General features: G+C 36.6%; 3 protein-coding genes across 3 annotated transcripts in view; all 3 read right to left on the reverse strand.

The window, feature by feature from the left end:
- The window catches only part of vstm2la (V-set and transmembrane domain containing 2 like a), a 59,316-nt gene extending 53,971 nt beyond the window's left edge, over nt 1-5,345 (reverse strand). Inside the window, exon 1 of the mRNA XM_084100033.1 lies at nt 5,087-5,345. Coding sequence (XP_083956159.1) covers nt 5,087-5,204 — 118 coding nt within the window. The 5' untranslated portion in view covers nt 5,205-5,345. The remainder of the gene's footprint in view (nt 1-5,086) is intronic.
- The window catches only part of LOC311072984 (uncharacterized protein), a 1,552,487-nt gene that overhangs the window by 93,620 nt on the left and 1,437,974 nt on the right, over nt 1-20,893 (reverse strand). The gene's annotated exons all lie outside the window — the stretch shown is intronic.
- Nucleotides 10,219-20,893, reverse strand: part of ctnnbl1 (catenin, beta like 1) — a 54,511-nt gene continuing 43,836 nt past the window's right edge. Inside the window, exons 14-16 of the mRNA XM_084098313.1 lie at nt 19,901-20,038; nt 19,737-19,809; nt 10,219-10,612 (exon numbers count right to left, since the gene is read on the reverse strand). Of these exons, the coding sequence (XP_083954439.1) occupies nt 10,524-10,612; nt 19,737-19,809; nt 19,901-20,038 (300 nt within the window). The 3' untranslated portion in view covers nt 10,219-10,523. The remainder of the gene's footprint in view (nt 10,613-19,736; nt 19,810-19,900; nt 20,039-20,893) is intronic.

The following is a 20,893-nucleotide window of genomic DNA, read 5'->3' on the forward strand; positions in this document are numbered from 1 at the left end:
AAAATACAATATTATAGGTAGAGTTGGTCATGTGACTTAGAGCTTCAGTCTGATTGGCTGAGCTCTAAAAATAAATGTTTACAGTCACATTAAATGCTGTAATTTTACATGACAGCACCTAAAATGTGTCCAGAAGCCTTAAATGATCAAGGTACAGTCATTATAAAATGGATATTATGACACTATAATGCACCTCAACTGGAAACACACAGTTAAATGTATTATAAGACAATAAATTAAGCTCCATGATTATTTACATGCCCATGTTCTACATACAAATCTTCCTAGCATATTTTCCAGAGGTAAACTGTGTGTGAGGTGTAAAATCCACTCAAGAGTTGTTCAGACGTGTGGAACGCAGCGGAAAAGACTGAACGAGCATCGAAACAAGCGCCATCCGATGAAGAACAACCCGCCAGAGCGGCAGGTGATGTCAGTGGTCATTGTTTTGAGTGATGGCTGGAGAAATGAAGTGTGTGTATGTGTGTATGTGTGTGTGTGTGTGTGTGTGTGTGTGTGTCCTCTTGAACACATCACTGCTGATGCTTATTAGTGTTGCTGACTGCAGCTGTTTCTTCAGAGCAAACAAACCAGTAATAAACTTGTTAAAAACACCAATGGACATGAACTGCAGAGGTTTAACTCATACACACACAGGCCAGCTTTGTGTTCATTATATATATATATATATATATATATAAACAATTGTGACGTAGAAGACTACATCTGACACAATAAAGACATCATAGATTCAAAATTGAGGGTAAATCTCATAAAAAGTGTCAAGAAATCTCAGGGTCATATTTCATGCCAAAATAAAAAGAAAAGAAAAATATGTTTTATTACGATTTGTCCACACCCCCCACAAAAAATATCCCATTAATATTTGTAAAGCACATTTGTAAGTACACATTGTTGTGGTATTTGCGGCACTAAATTTAATCCATGCTGATTTTGTTTTCAAAAATAATAATGATAAAAAATAAAATAACTCACTTTGCCCAGACAGCATGATTCATTTGTTATAAAAAAAATCATTGGTCATTAAAAGAATGCAAAAATATTAATGGTTGGGGAAAAAAAGTCTTAATTTTTATGCATATATATATATGTTTTTCTTCTAATTTTGGTGTGAAAAATGGCCTAAACATTTTTTTTTTCTCTTTAGATTTACATTTGTATTTCAGTTACACAAACAGAACAATAATGTCATAATAGCAACTTTTAACTAAGCAACAGTATCACACATTTAAAGGTAGGGAAGGCAGTTTCAGAGAGGTTAGCGATAGCGAACTGGCTTTGAAAGCATAAGATCCCACCGTCCCTTCAGAGCGTCTCCAAAACCACGTCTCCTTCAAAACACATGAACACACGGCTTTAGACTACCTCATATCTCAAAGCACAAAACATTACAATAATAATAACACAAACAACTTGAAGAGCTCTGACCTGTCCACCTGACTGCTGCAGATTCATTTCACCGTTGATAGTGTTGACACACTGTCCGCTGTACAGCTGAAATAAACTCTGTTTACATCACTGAATATTTTTCCTGTTATTACTGTAAAGCTGCTTCGATACAATCTGCATTGTATAGAGCGCTACATAAATAAAAGTTAATTGACTTGACCATAGAAGAGCATCTGAGGACGTGAACAGCTCCGAGTTGAACGTCACAGGCCGAATGCAATGATTGGACGAACGTTTTTTGGACCTGAGACTCTCATGGAAGTTATATGTGCATTTTTCTAATGTTTAGACCACTTCTATTATAGATTGCTTTCAGGATCTGAAGAGAGTTTCAAACGTGTTTATGAAAAACATCGCCTATATTCTGCCTTTAAGCATCTATGAGAAGACAATCTCCAACAGTCTCACAGCTTTTAACAAAATGACTTTCTCCATCCTCGCTGGGCCTTGATCTTCTGTAGCACATCACGATCAAGCGCTTCACCCGGACACACACTGAGAGGAGAAACACAGCGCTCCACAGAGAATTAGAGGAGCTGAGATGAATCAACGGGTCACTGTGAGACCGCTGAACGGCCAAAGACAAAATACTGATCCCTGACCAGCCTAGAGAGATTCCCACTCAATACACACCTTAGTCTAAACCTGCATTATCTACCTGTAGTCTGGAAAAAGTACAAAAAATTCATTAAATAAATAATTAATTAATTAACATTTTTGAGGATCTTATGATTCACCAATCAAACTCTTTGAAAGATCAAGTCTTAAAGTCTGGCAAACCACAAAAAAAAACATGGAAATAATCAATAAATAATGTAAAATTAATGTAATTAAGTAAAAGAATAAATAATATTCTAAACAGAATTGATTTGTTTTTAAGGATATTATGATTCACAAGTCAACCTCTTTGAAAGATCAATGGTTAAAGTCTGAAAAAAATAAAAACAAGCATAAACAAAAATACCCCAAAAAATCAACAAAATAAAAGAAAATATTCTGAAAATATTCAAACCCTTTGAAAGATCAATGCTGGAAAACCACAAAATATAAAAATAAACAAAAAGATAATTAATAAAAAATAATGTATAATAAATAAATATTCTGAAGAATTTGTTAGTTTTTGAGGATTGTATGATTCACAGATCAACCCTTTTGAAAGATAAATGCTTAAAACCCAAAAAAAAGAAAAAAAGAAAATCAATAAAGAATGTAATATAAATTTTAATAAATGACTAAATAAATAAATTCTGAAGAATTTATTTGTTTTTTGAGGATCTTGATCTTATGATTCACCGATCATCAGAATCGTATCCGCCAATCAATAGAAAAGGTCTAAAAGAACACAAAAAAATAAATAAAGTACATAAAAAACTTTTCTGATGAACTTTGAGGATCTTTAGATCCACCAATCAAACTTTGAAAAATGAATGCTTAAAATCAACATGAAACCACATTCACAATCCAAAACAAGACAGTCAACGAGGATTTAGAAAAAAAGGAAAGAACGGCACTTGATTTTTATAAGACCAGGAGGCGTTGTCGTGTATTTTACACAAGTGAATATTGAATTCATGTTGACTACCACATCTTGAGGACAGGCAGCACAGCCATGACTCCAGCAGAAGACAGTCGAAGGACAACCGGATGTTTAGAAACACTGTGTGTGTGTGTGTGTGTGTGTGTGTATTAAAACTCTATTGGCGTAGAAAATGAGATTCCTCTTTCCGCTATTGCTATTCATCTGATGTGTGCTGCTCTGCGGCGAGGTCTGCGCTCTTTGTTTCATTACTGTGAGGTCAGAGGAAAACAGAGGTTTTAAGATGTTGTTGACATTAATTAAGCCTCGTTACCGCAGGCCACGGCATTCCCAGCGGCAGGGGAACTAACGCACAGGTATTGAACACGAGCACGGTAAGCTGTCCATCACTCCAGAGACGCTGGAACCAGTTCTGTTTGAGACCACAAATGAACAATAGCACAATCAGGTCGAGCTAATTGGGTGAATCTCACCAAAACATGGCCAGTCAGAAGGGAAAAACAATGCAGTTTTATTTTGCATTAAGAAAATGGAGTCTATTGTTTTGCATTATGACTATTTTCTAGACAAACAATCCTTCATGAGAAGAAAACCATAAGACTAAATGGGCCTTAATTCATATCTACCCATGAACACTTGGGTGAATCAACAAATAATGATCCTAATCTTTCCATAAAACTATTTGAAGTCTTAGTTGTATTCCAGTGCAGTCTGATCTTGCCATTCGTCCACTATAAATCCATCCTAAGATCATACAAAAGTCCAGGCCTCCATGTCACCAGTGCACATTCAGATCAGTTTCCCGATCCTACTACATCGGCCCTCTTAATATTCCTCATGAATATCAGCTCTGATCACATTCTGCCCTTTAATTTCATGGTGAGCGACCCACAATTCAGCGTGTGAACTCTTTCATCAGCATGATGCATGCCTTGGTTCATCAGCACTGCTTTATTCATTGCATTAGTCATCTATTGTTCGTGCAATTGAAAAAAACTTCTTAAATGAATACAGAATATGAAATATCCATTCCATTTCCCAATGCATATACTATAGTTTGAAGAATGTTCGATATCCAGTCACTATGGAACAAAAAATGTGAGTCTAGAAATGCACATAGGCTAATGATTTTTTTTTTCTAGTTCTTTTTCTGATGCAAATAAGAAATAGGCCTATTTTTGAAGTCACATGCAACTTAATTTGGCTAAAAAGGAAGACATTTTAAGTTCACTATGAAAGCAATGCAAAGCAGTTCAATGGTATAACACATAAAATAAGTGAAAACAATATGAAGGTATGATTATTAACCAACATCTTATACCATCAAGGTTAAAAATTACCACCAAATTTCAAACCATCTTTTCACAGACACTACTATAACAATACAATGGCATTCTTTAAAACACCTAAAACCAAATAAACATTGCCTTTAAAACACTATTATCATCGTTGACCCATAGTACTTTTTTTTTTTCAAAGGTTCAGGTTCAAAAGCCACAGAATGATATTTCTGGACATTACCATAAAGCTTATAGGCTACCATGGTATTTTTGGATATAAATACAGTAACCATTCAGTGCCACAGGATAGATCAACATTTAACACCATTAGTGAAACAGAACAGCCACTGGACTTTGGTTAAAAAGCCACAGAATGGAAACACCATATTTTAACTATGATAATACCATATTTTGGATTAGTAGCCTACAATATATAATGGTATTGTTTGAAATACCTTAAAGGACCTTTGTAGCCTATATGAATATGTTACACAGTAGCCTACCAAGCAATTACCACCTAATACCAATGATGGCAATAGCACGATATTCGTTGAAGTTGTACCTTAAAGTACTATGGTATATAAGGTAATTATCCAGCACCATGATATCACCATCAAATACCATGGTACCACCTGTCAATAACCACAGTGCAGTTGTGTGGTCTGGTCTGAGATGAACTGCTCTGCGCATCTCCATCATTGTTCCGTTTGCGCGCGTTTCGGCTTCAAATTACACCCGTTACGAACCTCAAACCCGAGAATCTTCGAGTATAGAACCGGGTCGATCCCACAAATCTTACCGTTACTGGAGATGTGGTTCTCCACGTCGTCGCTTCCAGCTTGTCTGAGACTGGCACTAAGTTGGATATAGAGTCCCATACAATGTAAACTCCTCAGAATCACTCCAAACGCGCCCATCACTGCTCCCTGTAAAACACTCTCTCACATCAGGTGAAAATATACGGCTTTAAGAGATAGATCCAGGTGTGGTGAGTGTTTACTGGTGGTTTTTGTCCCTGGTGGCAGCGGCAGGAGAGGATGAGAGGAGGCTGTGTGTGTTTGCAGTCGCCCACTGATGCGATTTGATTCTCCGCGAAGAGAAACTCCCCGGATCTAACCAACGCGGCGGAGGGATGCAGCACCAGGAATGGGAGTGCGGCGGCTGTCATTAGGCAATTTCAATCAGGCGGAATAATATTACGAAGAGATTTTTTACAGTGAAGCATCGCGCAAACGGTCAAAAATCAACGGTCATCGCTGGTGGCGGTAAAATTCCAGTTGAAAATGTTTCTGAGGTAAATGTAACTTATTGAATGTTCAATATCCAGGCACTATGGCTAGAACAAGCCATTTTTCTGTATCTTGGACTGAGCACAACTGCTGCTGCTTACTCCACATTCTATTACTGAATAGGCTGCTGCCTATTTTATAAACATATTGTGTTAAACAATATTTAATATGGAATGATAAACATTTCAAACAAGTGTTGTCCAACAAGTCGTATGCGTTTTGAACTTATTGCACTACCTCATGATGTTTAGTGGAAGGATGATTAATCTGGGTAGAGGACCTGTGCCTGACTGGCTGATTAAGTAATTAGTCAGATAAAAGGAATGGTTCACCTAAAAATGAAAATGTCATCATCAACTAACTTTATGTTGTTCCACTTCAAAGCCTGTATATTTGTTGTTCCTCACAAAAGATGATAATATCTCAGAGAGGCATATATTTGAAATGACATGAGGATGAGTAAATTATTTTTGTGCAAACTTACCGTTCATTTACGTTGTGCAATTGTGCATATCTTTAATACATCTACATTTTACAAACATTACATTGTTATAACTATCAACTAACTATAATAATCACTGCATGTTAAATGCAAAAAGTCAAATATCATATTACTGATTGAATGAGTAATTAAATAATGAAAAAACATTACCTCTAGGCCTTTCACCAGCCTGAAAATGGAAGGTGAAGTAAAGTATATTGCATTGTGGAACACAATAATCACAGTGAAAAAGATGAAAATGCACAAACAATTGCATATAATGTATTGTACACAGAAAAATTAGAGTAGTATGCTGTTCTGAACATCAATGATGTAAAGGCTGTTTAAACTCAATACTTAACACAAATTTAATACGTAAAGAATATTTAGTTATACCAAACTTTTACTCAAGTAAAAATGCACAACAGTGATTTTTTTTATTTTCTCTTTAAGGATTGTGAGAAAAACAAAATGCATTCATGACATTTAAACCCAGAAGTTTGACAGCTGAATGTGACTAAAAAGGCCAGTGGTTTTCATGCCTTCACAACATGACATTATCTTAAAACATATGGCTTTTGGATACTATGTGTACCATATATATATATATATATATATATATACATATATATGAAAGTACAGTACAGCTGTATAGCCTATGAATATGGTAAACAATACTATATAGAATATAGGAAGCACCTTGACACCTCCACTACTTTTTGTAAAGATAAAAATCATTTTACATGTTTTTTTGGGAGATAAATACTTAGGGAATGCTAGGCCTACTATCAAATTCTTACTGACTTCTTACAGACTCAATCCAACCTTTCCCTGTGACCTGCACAATACTGCGACTATAAAGTGGAAATAAAAGAACATTCCCGCCACAGGTTCGTATCAATTTAGCCGATGCAAAGAGGTGAAAATCAGCGCTCACCGAGCTCAACTCAATCACTCATAAAAAGACAATTATTCCGAGCTCTCTGGGCTGTGAAATTGCTGTTGAATCACCGTTAGCGCGCCGGTGTCATAATCACTGATAAGAGATGCGTGCTGGGATACCTGCCCTTCCCGTCAATTCAAAATGCAAATAACGATCCCAAGTTTTATATGGGTGATTTCAGAGGAAGGGAGGGTGGAAGCAGATGTTGCTCTGCGTGAGTCGTTGCGGCCTCGGCAAACCAACCAGACGAAAGTGATTGGCATTTGCTAGCGACAAGCTTGGCTACGGTAATGAGCATGTCCTTGAAGCGCGCCAGGCGCTCGCCCTGTTCTCTACTTACCGCTCATTTGCATTGCAAGTTAGTTGCGCTGGCAGAGAGGCATCAATAATGTTCTCAGCACACACTATCCATCATGATGTACAATTCAACAGATGGGTAACTGTCGCACATCACCTCCTCCAATTGTCGGGATTCCTCTACAGTATTTACGCCACCCTCTCTCTGAAAACCATCTCCCTGGTAACAGCGAGAACTAGCGGGAAATCACTGACCTCCAGAGACGCGGGAAATACAGAGATCTCACAAATAAAGCTGTGCTACGCCAATAGAAGCACGGAAAGGACAGCCAGAGAATATTTAATATGCCAGGAGCATCAGCCGGGAGCGGGGAAAAGTGGAGCTCCTCCGAGGACAAGGCCGATGGATAAACAAAAGAGAACGTGCGGAGAAAGAGTCGAAGAGATAATGACTCTTGTGCACTTGTCCCGGGGATAAAGGACAGGGAGTTATCACGGAAAACGACAACGGGCCGGAAAACAAGGGCCTTTGACTGGTTCAACTGGTGCATGTACAGTCAAACAAAAATGTATTCAGACATTTCTCACATTATTGCAGTTTATTCGCCATGGTTTAGAAAATGGTAATAAAATACGAGTTATGAAATCAGTTGATATTTCACTGGTTTTGTCCATCCTTCTGTTAGACTGTCTCACTGATGAATTATGATGAATATCTGTCAGCTGTTAAATTTAACTACACAATTACATAATACCAGTTTAGATCAAACAATCAGAAATGCTTCATTTTGTTCAGTCTGTGTGTAAAAAGAGCATTAGCAATTAAAGAAAACACACTTCAGCAAAACATGATCAGGTCAAAGTGTCTGAAGAATTTTTGGTCCCAAATATGTTACTGGTAGTCACTGTATGAAGAATTTTTGGGTATAATACGTCACAGTTTACTTTATTTTGCTATCCTCACATAGTGTCCTGCACCCACTAGTAAAATAAAATAAAATGATATCTGTGTGAATGGTTTTTGTTTTGACTGTAGGAGCGCTTGGAAGCCGGATACGGCGAGCGATGACCACAGGGGCCTCGAGCTGTCGATGTCTGATAAAGTGCAGCTGTAATGAGACTGAGGCACTTAATTAGCTGGAGAAATGCAGCGCCACGTCAAACGAAGCCGATTCATCAAGGCCCCGGAGCCACACGAGATGTTTTTGTTACTACAATAATAATTTCCCTTCATAATGTCTGTGTTAAAGCGGTGGCCCTCCAGTGAGCATAAATCCAACGTAATGGCCCCCCGTTCGCCCTGTCGAAGAACTCCTCTGGATTGATTAAATTTGGCTTTAGAGCTTTAACAATCATTCTCAACCTTCAGCTGAAGACTGTCCGTACCGAAGGAGAGCTTAGTAAGCAAACTGTCTCTATACGGCAGAACGTTTCCCTGGCCGCCGCGATACATACGCTAACCCCCGCGGGAGAGAGAGAGAGAGGCAGGGATTGTAAATTAACAAGGGGATGTAAGAGAGGTTAGAAAATGAGAGAGAGTTGTAGCATCTTCACGCTAGCTCAGCAAGCCTGCTATTAGCAAGGGATTTTGAATCTCTGGCTCATCGCCACTGGACAAACATCTAATTAATGGCCATTAGAATCACAGCAGCCAATTCCTCTAATGGAAAGAGAAAGATCAAATCTACAGCACGGAAATTGACACTTAACAACTGCAACATACATATATATAATATATATATATATGCAATGTTTTGTGCCATATACATTTATATATTAAATATTCCTGTAGCTCAAACAGTAAAGCATGGCACTAGCAATTTTATATACTGTATGTTACACATCTTCTAACAACATTTCAGGGTTCCCAGAGTCAGGAAAAATCTGAGAATATTAGGAAAATTAAAACTCACCAAATCACCAAGTAATACTCTATTATAAAAAAAATTATTTCAGCAAACAGAAACAAATTGTTTCAAGAGATTCAGTAGCAAATCGGTCAGAATCGAAAATAATTTAAAATAGGGATGCGCCGATATAAAAAAAGTTGGCCAGTACCGATAGTATAACTGATAATTCTTTATATTTGAAAGGTGAAAACACACACATATATATATATATATATATATATATATATAGATAGATAGATAGATAGATGTTTTCACCTTTCAAATATAAAGAATTTTTGAAAGGTATATATATATATATATATATATATATATATATATATATATATGTGTGTGTGTGTGTGTGTGTGTGTATATATATATATATATGTGTGTGTGTGTGTGTGTGTGTGTGTGTATATATATATATATATATATATACACATCTCTGTGTGTGTGTGTGTGTGTGCGTATATATGTGTATCATGCATCCCTAATTTAATAGGTTTATCCAGTAACTCACAACCAATTGGAAACATCATAGAAAAATCATGAAAATGTATTAGTCAAATGTGGGAACCCTGAAATGTACCTTCAGAAGATTGGCTTAGGTATTAAGAAGCCAAATATGATTTTTTTTTGGAAATCCAGAACTCCATGTGGTGAGACATTCCCCACTGAAACTAAAATAAGAGAATAAAGAAAATTAGAAAATGCCGATATAATGAGAAAATAGAAAAACATACAGTTTCATGGCCAGTAAAATCCACCAGAATTATTCTTTTTTTTGGCCCCTAGATCCATATAAAGAGACCTAAATGATCAAGTGATAAACAAAAGACTGAAAACATCGAATTCTTCGCTTAATTAGCTTACCGCAGGAGTGCTGGAGTGGAGAAAAGAGTCATAAACATTACATTTTCCTAAATGATGTTTCAGCACCAGAGTTGTTCCCTGCCTGAACTGGTCCAATGAGTCATTAAGTCTTGTGAAAGGTGATGTATGAAATCTAGCAAAGAAAACAGCACCAAGAAACCAAAGCACAAACTTTTATTACAAGAAAATTTAAGTTGTTCTGACACAAAATATCCATCCTTAAAAAAACCCAAAAAACAACTATAAACAAAAAGTGTCAGATATCAACAGATACAATAGCAATATCCAATCTGTCGGGATACAATCAGCCCGGCAAATGTTAAAAATCTGATTTTTCCTTCTCAGCTTCTTTAAAGAAGTCAGGACAGGATGACGACGAAAGTTAAAATCCACATAATCACATAGTCGTCAACCATAACACGGAAAAATGCTACAAAAAAACACATCGAGCTCCAGACGGATTTTTAGAAAGTCTCAAGTAGTTCCATAATCCTCTTCTGCTCACTTTCCTTAAACTCCTCGCTCTTGCCGTCACCAATATTTTCTGCATATTCTGGGAAAAAAAGAGAGGAAAAAAGAAACGGGATGTTTAGTAATTTGGATGAATTTCATGACCACCAACCATCCCTGCCAAGAAACCCTCGCTAACGCCGTCTCAACGGAGAGGCTGCATATTTTAATCCCAAGAAAAATCAAAGTGAGAATTTGTATCCTTGAAAGTATTTTTTTAAATATTTGTCACACATCACTTGACAGCCCACCAGAGTTTATTTTCAGACCTCCTTCGTCATGCATGAGCTATGGAGGGAAAAAAGACTAGGCTTCAGTCTGCAAGTTTGGGGTTTGAGGAACCGGGATTTAAGAAGTACCGTTCTTAAACGGGCAAACAGCTTTAAGATCCGTGGCCGTTTGATGTGTGCCTTTGAGAGAGTGTCCTTCAGTCAGATCAAATCTGCCGTTTTGATTGAGGTCCGGCTATTTCGGGACACTCCGGTGTCTTGTAACCTGCAGAGAGCTGGAATGGTGCCCAAGAAATCATAGGGCTACAGACGTTACGATAAAGGCAACATATGCTTAGAACGAGACTTTTATGAGCGCAGTGAGGACACTTACAACACTCCTCGACTGAGCTTAAGAGACCTTATTGTTCTCCTCCGCTAAAGCTCTGAAATGGCATTAGCATCTGTATTTAGACTCAAAAAAGCCAGGTTTGATGGTCGTCAATGAAAAACGACTTGAATTTCAGTCTGTTGTTTCTGTTCTGTCACTGTTTCTTCAACACAAAAAAATAAGAGCATACAGGTAAGCAACTAAATGAGGGCGAGTAAAAAAAAGTGTTAATTGTCATTTGTCGGACAACAATTTCTTTAAAAAGGATCTATATCTTGATGTTGTTTTCAGGCTCTACTAGGAACAGGTTTTCCTGCTTGATTGTTCATTATTTTCCTCATATTCTCCATTGCTGCAGCTCCTCTCTTCCCAGTCTGTCAGTAACGCTCTGTTTACTTCCTGTCTCTCTGAAGCCCCTCCTTCTGAAAAGCGCACTGTGCTCTGATTGGTCGGCTGGACCGGTGTGTTGTGATTGGTCAAGCTCTTCGAGTGTGTTTTGGAAATGTCCCGCCCCTTACCATAACCGCCAGTTTCAACACACTACTAACTAACTCAATCAGGCCCCGCCCCTTTATTCTGCGTATGAATTATTTAAATGAGGAATATTGTGACGTGTTCGTTCCCGGAAGAAAACTCAAGACTACAATTAGGGTTGGGTATCATTTGAATATTAACGATTCAATTTTCAATTCTGCTTATCGATTCTGATTCTTATCTATTTCTAATTTCGATTCCAAAAAAATAAAAATAAACTATAAGCCTATAATAACTAATATCAATTTTAAGCATTATTAAAGACATGTAAAACACTAACAAATAGACACAACTGAACAAAGAAACGATTGAAATAAACAGTGTTTTAAGATTTTCAGTTATTCAGGTACAGAAACTGTAATGAAATGTAAAATAGCACTGCACTTTATAAATAAAATACATTACAAATATAGTTACAGAAGTTATTCAGTGTAAAACGAGTGAATTTTCTCTGTTGTTGTTTGATCAGTGTTATTATAGAGACGGCAGCAGGAATATTAGGCTGCTGTCACTTTAAGAGCTGCACAATATAGTTACACATGCCTTCAGTCGAATCGCGCTTGAATGGTTTAAAATCACTTTTTCTGTGCGCACGCTTTGGAGTCGTCTCATGCTTTGAATGGTTTAAAGTCATATTGAAATGCTCACAAAGGAATCAAAATTTAAATGTTATAGAAGTATCCAATTCCTGACCTCAAGTATTCGATTCCACAATTGGATACCTCAAATATGGCTTATCATTTGAAACATGTAAGTAGTAGCAACTTTGCCGCTCTCTCTAACGTTAACCTAGATAAATGTGCGCTATTATAAGGCGCATATCCAAGTGTTTGTGTGGAGTGTGGAAGCTGAAGTACTAGTGCGTTTCTGTTTACTGCATGACATGGAGGCGCCGGCGCAATCACTCACACTTTTTTCTGATAACAGTGGAAACAACGTAAAATACTCCGTCATTTTAGTCATACAGATAAGAGTAATACCTCATTCGAAACTATTTTAATTTGTGCAAACTCGCAATAACAACAAAACGTTGTGCATTTGTACAATAAAGAAAACAAACAAGAAGCAGGTAGACCTAAACATTACACACTAAAGAAACTTTTGCATTAGCATTTACGTTTATGATGCTTTACAGATGCTTTTATCCAAAGCAACTTGCATTGCATTGAAGGTACAGTTTACATTTTGTAAGTTCTGAGAATCAAACCAATGACCTAGACGACAAGCTCTACCATTTGAGCTGTAGGAACGCCTATATTTAAAATAAATAAATAAAATGACTTTCCTATAGCTCATGCAGTAGAGCGTTGGCGCTTGCAATGCCAAGGTCATGGTTTCGATTCCCAGGGAAAGCTAGAACTGATAAGAATGTAAATGTGTACCTTGAAATGCAATGTAAGTCGCTTTGGATAAAAGCATCTGCTAAATGCATAAATGTAAATGTAAATAAATCGTTCACAATAAGACCAGCAAAGTGCATTAAAAAAGGAAATAGGGTCCATTTTGATTTCATGCCGACTTCAACAGAGGGCGCTTGGGATTCTCAGCAAGCGTGTAAAGGTAGACATGCTCTCACAATAACAACAAAACGTTGTGCATTTGTAAAATAGAGAAAACCAACAAGAAGCACTTTCTGCCGTCTTGGTTTTCGTGAACTGGAGAGCGTCACAAAAATGAACTGAAACTCACATTACACACCAAAGAATAAAATATAATGGGCACTGTTTAAAGATTATTTACAATTGCACTTTTGCATTAGCATTTACGTTTATGCATTTGCCAGATACTTTTATCCAAAGCAACTTGAATTGCATTGAAGGTACAGTTTATATTTTGTAAGTTCTTGCATTTGCTGAGAATCAAACCAATGACCTTGGCTATAGGAACGGCTATATTTAAAATGACCAGCATTGATAAATCGTTCACAATAAGACCAGGAATGTGCATCAAGAAAGGAAATAGGGTCCATTTTGATTTAATGCCGACTTCAACAGAGGGTTTTTGAGAAGTGTGCACCACAAGCGGCAAGCGTGTAAAGGTAGACATGCTCTCGGATTAGTTTCTAAGCCCTGCTCAAGCCCTGGGACAGAGGATCAAACCCAGCACTAAATAAATAAATAAAGCAATAAGAAAAAAAAGAAGCTAAGTGGCACATTAAAACAGAAGCCCGAGGGCTGGAGAAAGTGGCTGGAAAAACACAGAGGGAGGATTGAGGAGTCTGCATGCCGGATGATCTGAGAGGATTATCCATTATGAGCTGTGAGATGCTGGAAACTTCATCCCACTGCAGAGGAGCTTCCCACTGATACCAGTACACACACACGCAAGGTCACGCGCGCAACACAATGACACACTCCCTATGACTCAAACGTGGCCTTGGAGTGCGTCGAGGCTTCTGTAGGCGTTTTCATTTCAGAGTTTCTGCAGATAAACCTGGTTTCGCCAGTGATTTCCTGCGTAGAAGCGGTTTTCTATCTGGGAAACAGGCCATTAGCTGAAACTATAGCAGATTACCAATAACACCTGACAACAATGGTAGAAATGCTGCGGCTTTGGCTCAGAAAAAAGTTTTTTAAAAATAATTACACTTTTTTTTTTTTTTAGCTAATGCACACACATTCTACAAAGAGATAAAACAATAGATATAATGATAGATAGATAGAACGATAGATTGTTAGAACGACAGACAGACGATAGATAGAATGATAGAAAGAGAATAGACAGATAGATAGATAGATAGATAGAACGATAGATACAGACCATAGATAAAACGATAGATAGAACGATAGACAGACGATAGATAGATAGATAGATAGATAGATAGATAGATAGATAGATAGATTGTTAGAACGATAGATAGACGATAGATAGAACGATAGATAGATTGTTAGAACGATAGACGATAGATAGAACAATAGATAGATAGATTGTTAGAACGATAGACGATAGATAGAACGATAGACAGACGATAGATAGAACGATAGAAAGAGTATAATAGACAGATAGATAAAAAGATAGATAGAACGATAGAACGAAAGATAGATAGATAGATAGATAGATATATAGATAGATAGAATGAGATTGTTAGAACGATAGATAGAACAATAGATACAGACCATAGATAAAACGACAGATAGAATGACAGAACGACAGATAGATAGATAGATAGATAGATAGATAGATAGATAGATAGATAGATAGATAGATAGATAGATTGTTAGAACGATAGATAGATGATAGATAGAACGATAGATTGTTAGAACGATAGACAGACGATAGATAGAACGATAGAAAAAGAATAATAGACAGATAGATAAAAAGATAGATAGATAGATAGATAGATAGATAGATAGATAGATAGATAGATAGAATGAGATTGTTAGAACGATAGATAGATAGATAGATAGATAGATAGATAGATAGATAGAAAGATTGTTAGAACGATAGAACGATAGATAGATAGATAGATAAACAGATAGCGGATGGACGGATAGATAGATAGATAACGGATGGATGGATGGATAGATAGATGGATGGATAGACAGAATGATCTATGGATGGATGGATGGATGGATGGATAGATAGACAGAACGATCTATGGATGGATGGATGGCAGATAGAGCGACAGATTTACACTATTTTCCCATGGTGCAGAAAATGAAATGGAATATTTCCATCAGTCAAACCAGTAAACAAACGGCAATAACAGTTAAACCGCAGAGCAAACGCAACCTGTCTGATTCCTCATGTAACATTTGTTTTCATTTTCCCCGTGATTGCCTTTAATACGGTGTAAGCACATTTGCAGAACTGAGAGACCTGCGGGCGCGCTGCCCAGGACACGGGCACGGCTCTGACACGGGCACAGCTGCTACAGAGGGCAGGTGAAATCTTCAATTTCTCAGCAGAGATCGCCCACACCAGCTGCTGGGACACGCTCACACACACACTCACACACACTCCTCCAGCAGCTGAGACTGTTCCAGACCTGCGGCTCGGATTAAACCCGTCACGAGTCTGAAGGACACCACAAACCGTGACAAATGCCAACAAAGGCTTCCAGTGGGTTTGAGATTTCAATCAGGTGTACTGGGGGAAAAAATCTAAAGCATCAAACGGTTTAAATTTCCAGCAGTGAAGATGGAAAACTAAGAGCTTTCGAAAAGTTTCATAGATTGATTGTCCAAATCAGACAAATACATTTGACCACTTTGAAAATATGTTTGTCTGTAAAATATAAATCAATTGTAAAAAAAATACCGTTCTAAATCAAACTTTAAAGGAGTGGTTGAATATGATTTCACTTTTCTAACTTTAGTTAGTGTGTAATGTTGCTGTTTGAGCATAAACAACATCTGCAAAGTTACGACGCTCAAAGTTTAAAGCAAAGGGAGATATTTGCTTTTACAGAAATCACTTTTTAAGGACTACAACAAACGGCTGGTAGAGACTACACCACATTCCTCCCGGGTTAGTGACATCACCAACCCTAGAATTTACATAAACCCCGCCCCTGAACACGATTTATAGATTATCATGAAGAATATGCTAATCAATGACTAGAAGATAACTACACATAAGCTACATAAACTCATCAACTAACCATTCAGAAATGTCCTGTTGCTTCTACATGTTGTCACTTCTTCTTGAGTCTCTCCATCTTTCTGACTCCGGTTTGAACATAAAAGGCTAAAAGTTTTTGAAATGTTCAGTGCATGTCTGTGTGAGTGCAAGCTGTTGAAGCTCCGCCCCCTGTGCCGGGAGCAGCAGCTCATTTGCATTTAAAGGGACAGACACAAAATGGTGCGTTTTTGCTCACCCTCAAAAAGTGACAACTTTAACATGCTTTAAAAATATCTGTGGGGTATTTTGAGCTAAAACTTCACACACACACTCAGGACATCAGAGACTTATTTTACATCTTGTGAAAAGTGCATTATACCACACCTTTAAAGTTACATTTGTAAAAAAAAAAATAATAATAAATTATATCATCATCCTAATCAGACATACACCAAAAAAAAAACCTGAATATGACCACTACATATATTCACCAAAATATTACGCATGTCCAATTTCAATACATTTGGATTAAAATACGTTGCTTGTAAAACACAGCAGAGTTTTGGAGAATCTGCAGTGAACGGACAGTTAAATGGGGATGAAGATTTAGTTAAACGACTCGCATGTACCACTTCTAGCAGAGACACCATTAGCTCACATTAATAGCAGCTTTCTAAGAGCTACGCTTGTGCCTTTGAACAGGGAGGGTGCGCTCTTGACCATTACTGCCAGCAGTTTTCATCTCCGTCACCGGCTAAAGCAGAGTTCAGGTGGGAACGTGCTCTCTCTGATGAATCATTAATGTTCACGCCGAGGAGGAAGTGCACAATTTAACAAGAGCACAAAGAAAGGTCTTGTGCTTTCCAATAAGCAGTAGATAAAGAAACCCTTCTTAAACAAAAGTCATATGTATGTGTTTTTTACAATTTAATACATGAAAAATACATGGCAATTGTGTTTTAGACTGATGAGTGAATCTTTGAACCAGAGATTCAAATCAATTAATTGACACGCTCCATCTTAACACTCGGGGAAAGGATCGGGAAATGTAAAGGCCAAATATAAATGCATAGATGTGAAATTTTAGACCCAAAATATTGACTGTTTTTGCTCAATTTCACCAACAGAAATAGTTCCAAACAAAGATCTGTTTCTGACTCTGTAGTTTTTTTCTTTACTGAATGATTCAGCGTTTTTGAACGAATCGGGTGAGTCGATGATTCAATGACTCATTCATAAAAGACAGTCACTTGCTTCATTCTTGAATGAATCATTTGAATGAATGACTCGATGATTCAATAAGCTACTGTCAGTTTAATTTATACGCATGTAAAACTATCATTTCAATTAGCATAGGAACATTTTCTAAAAATGTAAATAAATAAAAAATCTAATTAGGGGGAAAATATCTCAAATATGCATATGTGTGTGTGTGTGTGTGTTTCTAACACATTATAATACATAGAAATGACATGGCAAGTGTATTTTAGAGTGATAACGAGTGAATCGTTCAACCAGAGATTCAAATCAATTAACTGAAATGATTTCAGAACCGATTAATGCAAATTTAAATCAGACTTTCCAACTACTTCTACCACTAAGTAAGGATCAGGAAACTTAATGGCGAAATAAAAAATGCATTGCTGCTAATTTTTTATATCACAAATATATTCAGTCCTCATCATTCGGATGAAACACGACATCACAAAATTACCTCCAGACACAATGTTCGCTAAACTTTAATAAAAACAAAATCAAAGAAGAATTGGGTTCTTTCCGAGAGAAATACTGGATGAAGTATGAAAGAGTAGTGGTTAAAAAAGAGGGAGGGAGAGGGAGAGAGAGAAATCTGTCAAGACTTAATCAAGGTGCTGTGGGCTGAAGAGTGGGCGAAGCCGAACAAGTAATATCGCTCGAGAGAGAGAGAGAGAGAGAGAGAGAGAGAGAGAGAGAGAGAGAATGGATGGAAGTGCGAGTGAAATACGCCGCTAGCGAGGAGCACTGCAGCGCACAGCAAACCTTTTGCTTTAGCAACAGGGAATGTGCTGATCGCCTGCGGAAGTGTGTTCTTCACCGGCTTCACACAATCCACCTGATACTGTTACGCTTCTACAGAGAGCGGACTAGTGAACCGAATCTGAAAACACTGAGTGCTAAAGGTTTGCAAGGCCTAATACAATGACCAAAGTGATAAATCAGTCATTTCATTGATATCTTATGTAATGTTGTACTTGTACTTATATATATATATATATATATATATATATATATATATATATATATAAATACACACACATATACATACATATATATGAAGTGCCATCTGAAATGTTCTTCTAGAATGATCATTTTTATGAAGCTCGTATATTTAAGTTCAATAATTTCACTTAAATGGCAATGCAAATTACATATTAATTGCCATTTAAGTGAAATTACTGAACTTAAATATACGAGCTTCATAAAAATGATCATTCTAGAAGAACATTTCAGATGGCACACTTCAGATGGCAACTCTTCATATATATATATATATATATATATATATATATATATATATATATATATATACACACACATATACACACATATATACATATATATACACACACATATACACACATATATACATATATATATACACACATATATATATATTTTTTTTTTTTTGTAGAATTATGTTATTGGAATACATTGTTGATTCTGATTTTTTACACTTTAGTGCATTGTTATATGATATCTTTTTTTTTTTTGGAACATATGTTGGGTTTAATTATGTTTTGATGAGCCATGTCTTCTCTATTTTTCTAGCAATGTCTTCTCTATTGTGACTATTCTACAGAAGTCAACATTTGAAGTGGATCAAAACCTTTCAAAGTTATACATTCATTTTGAACAATACCCATTCTTCTCTTAGGACAACTTTGATGAACTTTTTTGATCCACTTGAAATATTGACTACTGTATATTACGTAACCAGGTGATTGTCACATGACTAACTAATTGTTGTTTAAAAGGACTCACACCCTGTTTGCTACCCACACCCTGATGAAGGCTCGTTAGCCACAGTGTGCGGTGTAGCTTCAGCGTCTATTTATAGTGTAGGGGGCGGAGCTTCAGATTCTAGAGTGCATTTGATTGGACAAAAAATCTGATGAGAGACTGAAGTGCAGAGTGATGTCATCAAAATCATTGATCCATATGGGAATAAGTCAGAGACTGTACGCTTTGAACGCTTATATCTTCTAAATGTGAATTTTGTCATTGTTTTGGAGCACGTTAAACAAATTTTGATTTCATGGGGACTTTAAATAAGCAAGCTTACGTAAAATGAGATTTTGCACGGATCTCAGAAATAAGCACATTTATATCACAGTGCAAAAAAAATCATAGTCATGGTCATTAAAATATAATTTCTCTTTAGATGTTGATATATGCATTTGAAAAGCCCACAATATAATGTATAATCTTACCTCTCATTATATGACGAACTATTTTGACGGACCCTCCCCTGAGATTGAGGATCTGATGGACTCTCTGCTGTAACTGGAAGAGAAGACACGCAGAATTAAACACGTTCAGCTTTAATTACACCTGAAACGATGCCTGTGTGGCGAGGGTTGTGTGTGTGACGCACCTGAGGAACGCCAGCACTGCACATCTCCACCATGATATAACAGATGAGCTGAAGAACGAAGAGTCCAGCGTCGAGCCTGCGCAGGTAAAACTCGTCGTCCATCACGTCATCGATGATCTCGCCACGCCGCACCATATCCTGAGCAGCACAAACAGAGGTTACGGCTGCACAATATATGAAAATTAATTGATATTGTGTTATTAGTGCAATTGTCAAATCATGCAGGCTGTGATTTAATTAAATAAATACATGCGCCACTGGTTTCAGAGTGAAGCGGTTTCAGACTGCATGCGTGTAAATGAACAACAGTGCATTCTGAAACTGGCAGCACATATTTTTATTGGCAGCAAATAAAAAGTTTGATGGTTTAACATAAAATAATATATTAAGAATTTTTTTTTTTAAAAAGAATAAATTAAGACGTAAATATTAGTAGTATTTTTATTACTCAATTTTTTATATTACAGAACAATAGTATTATTACAATATATTTCTTTGGTTTAATTTTTTATTTAATAATAATAATAATAATAATAATTAAATCACAGCAGCGCATATATTTATTTGCTTGCAACCTGTCAAAATAAATGCTTGATGGCTTACCAGTAGAAAATGAAGAAATAGTATTATTAGAATATATCTTGAAGGTGGTTTATATTTTTTATTTAACATGATTCACAATAAAATATTGTTGTTATTTTATAGTCAATGAAAAGGTGAAAAAACTGGGAATGCGGCCGATGAAAACTCAAGTGGAAAGTTGTTGTTTTCTTAAATACGTTCAACTTTATGGTTTCTGAAAGAGGTTTGAGAGTTGCTTCTTGGAAAAAGCAAACCCAAGCGTGAACACTCAAAGTTTTTCCCAAATCATTAAACTTTTACAAGGATTTGGCACAAAAAAAAAAACATACTCAGAATAAAATATTTTTTTTATTTATTATGTAGATGCTCTTCCCCCAAAAATAAATCATCCTACTCACTCTAGAACGATTG

This window comes from Abramis brama (assembly GCF_963993115.1).
Source record: "Abramis brama genome assembly, chromosome: 22".
NCBI lineage: Eukaryota > Metazoa > Chordata > Actinopteri > Cypriniformes > Leuciscidae > Abramis > Abramis brama.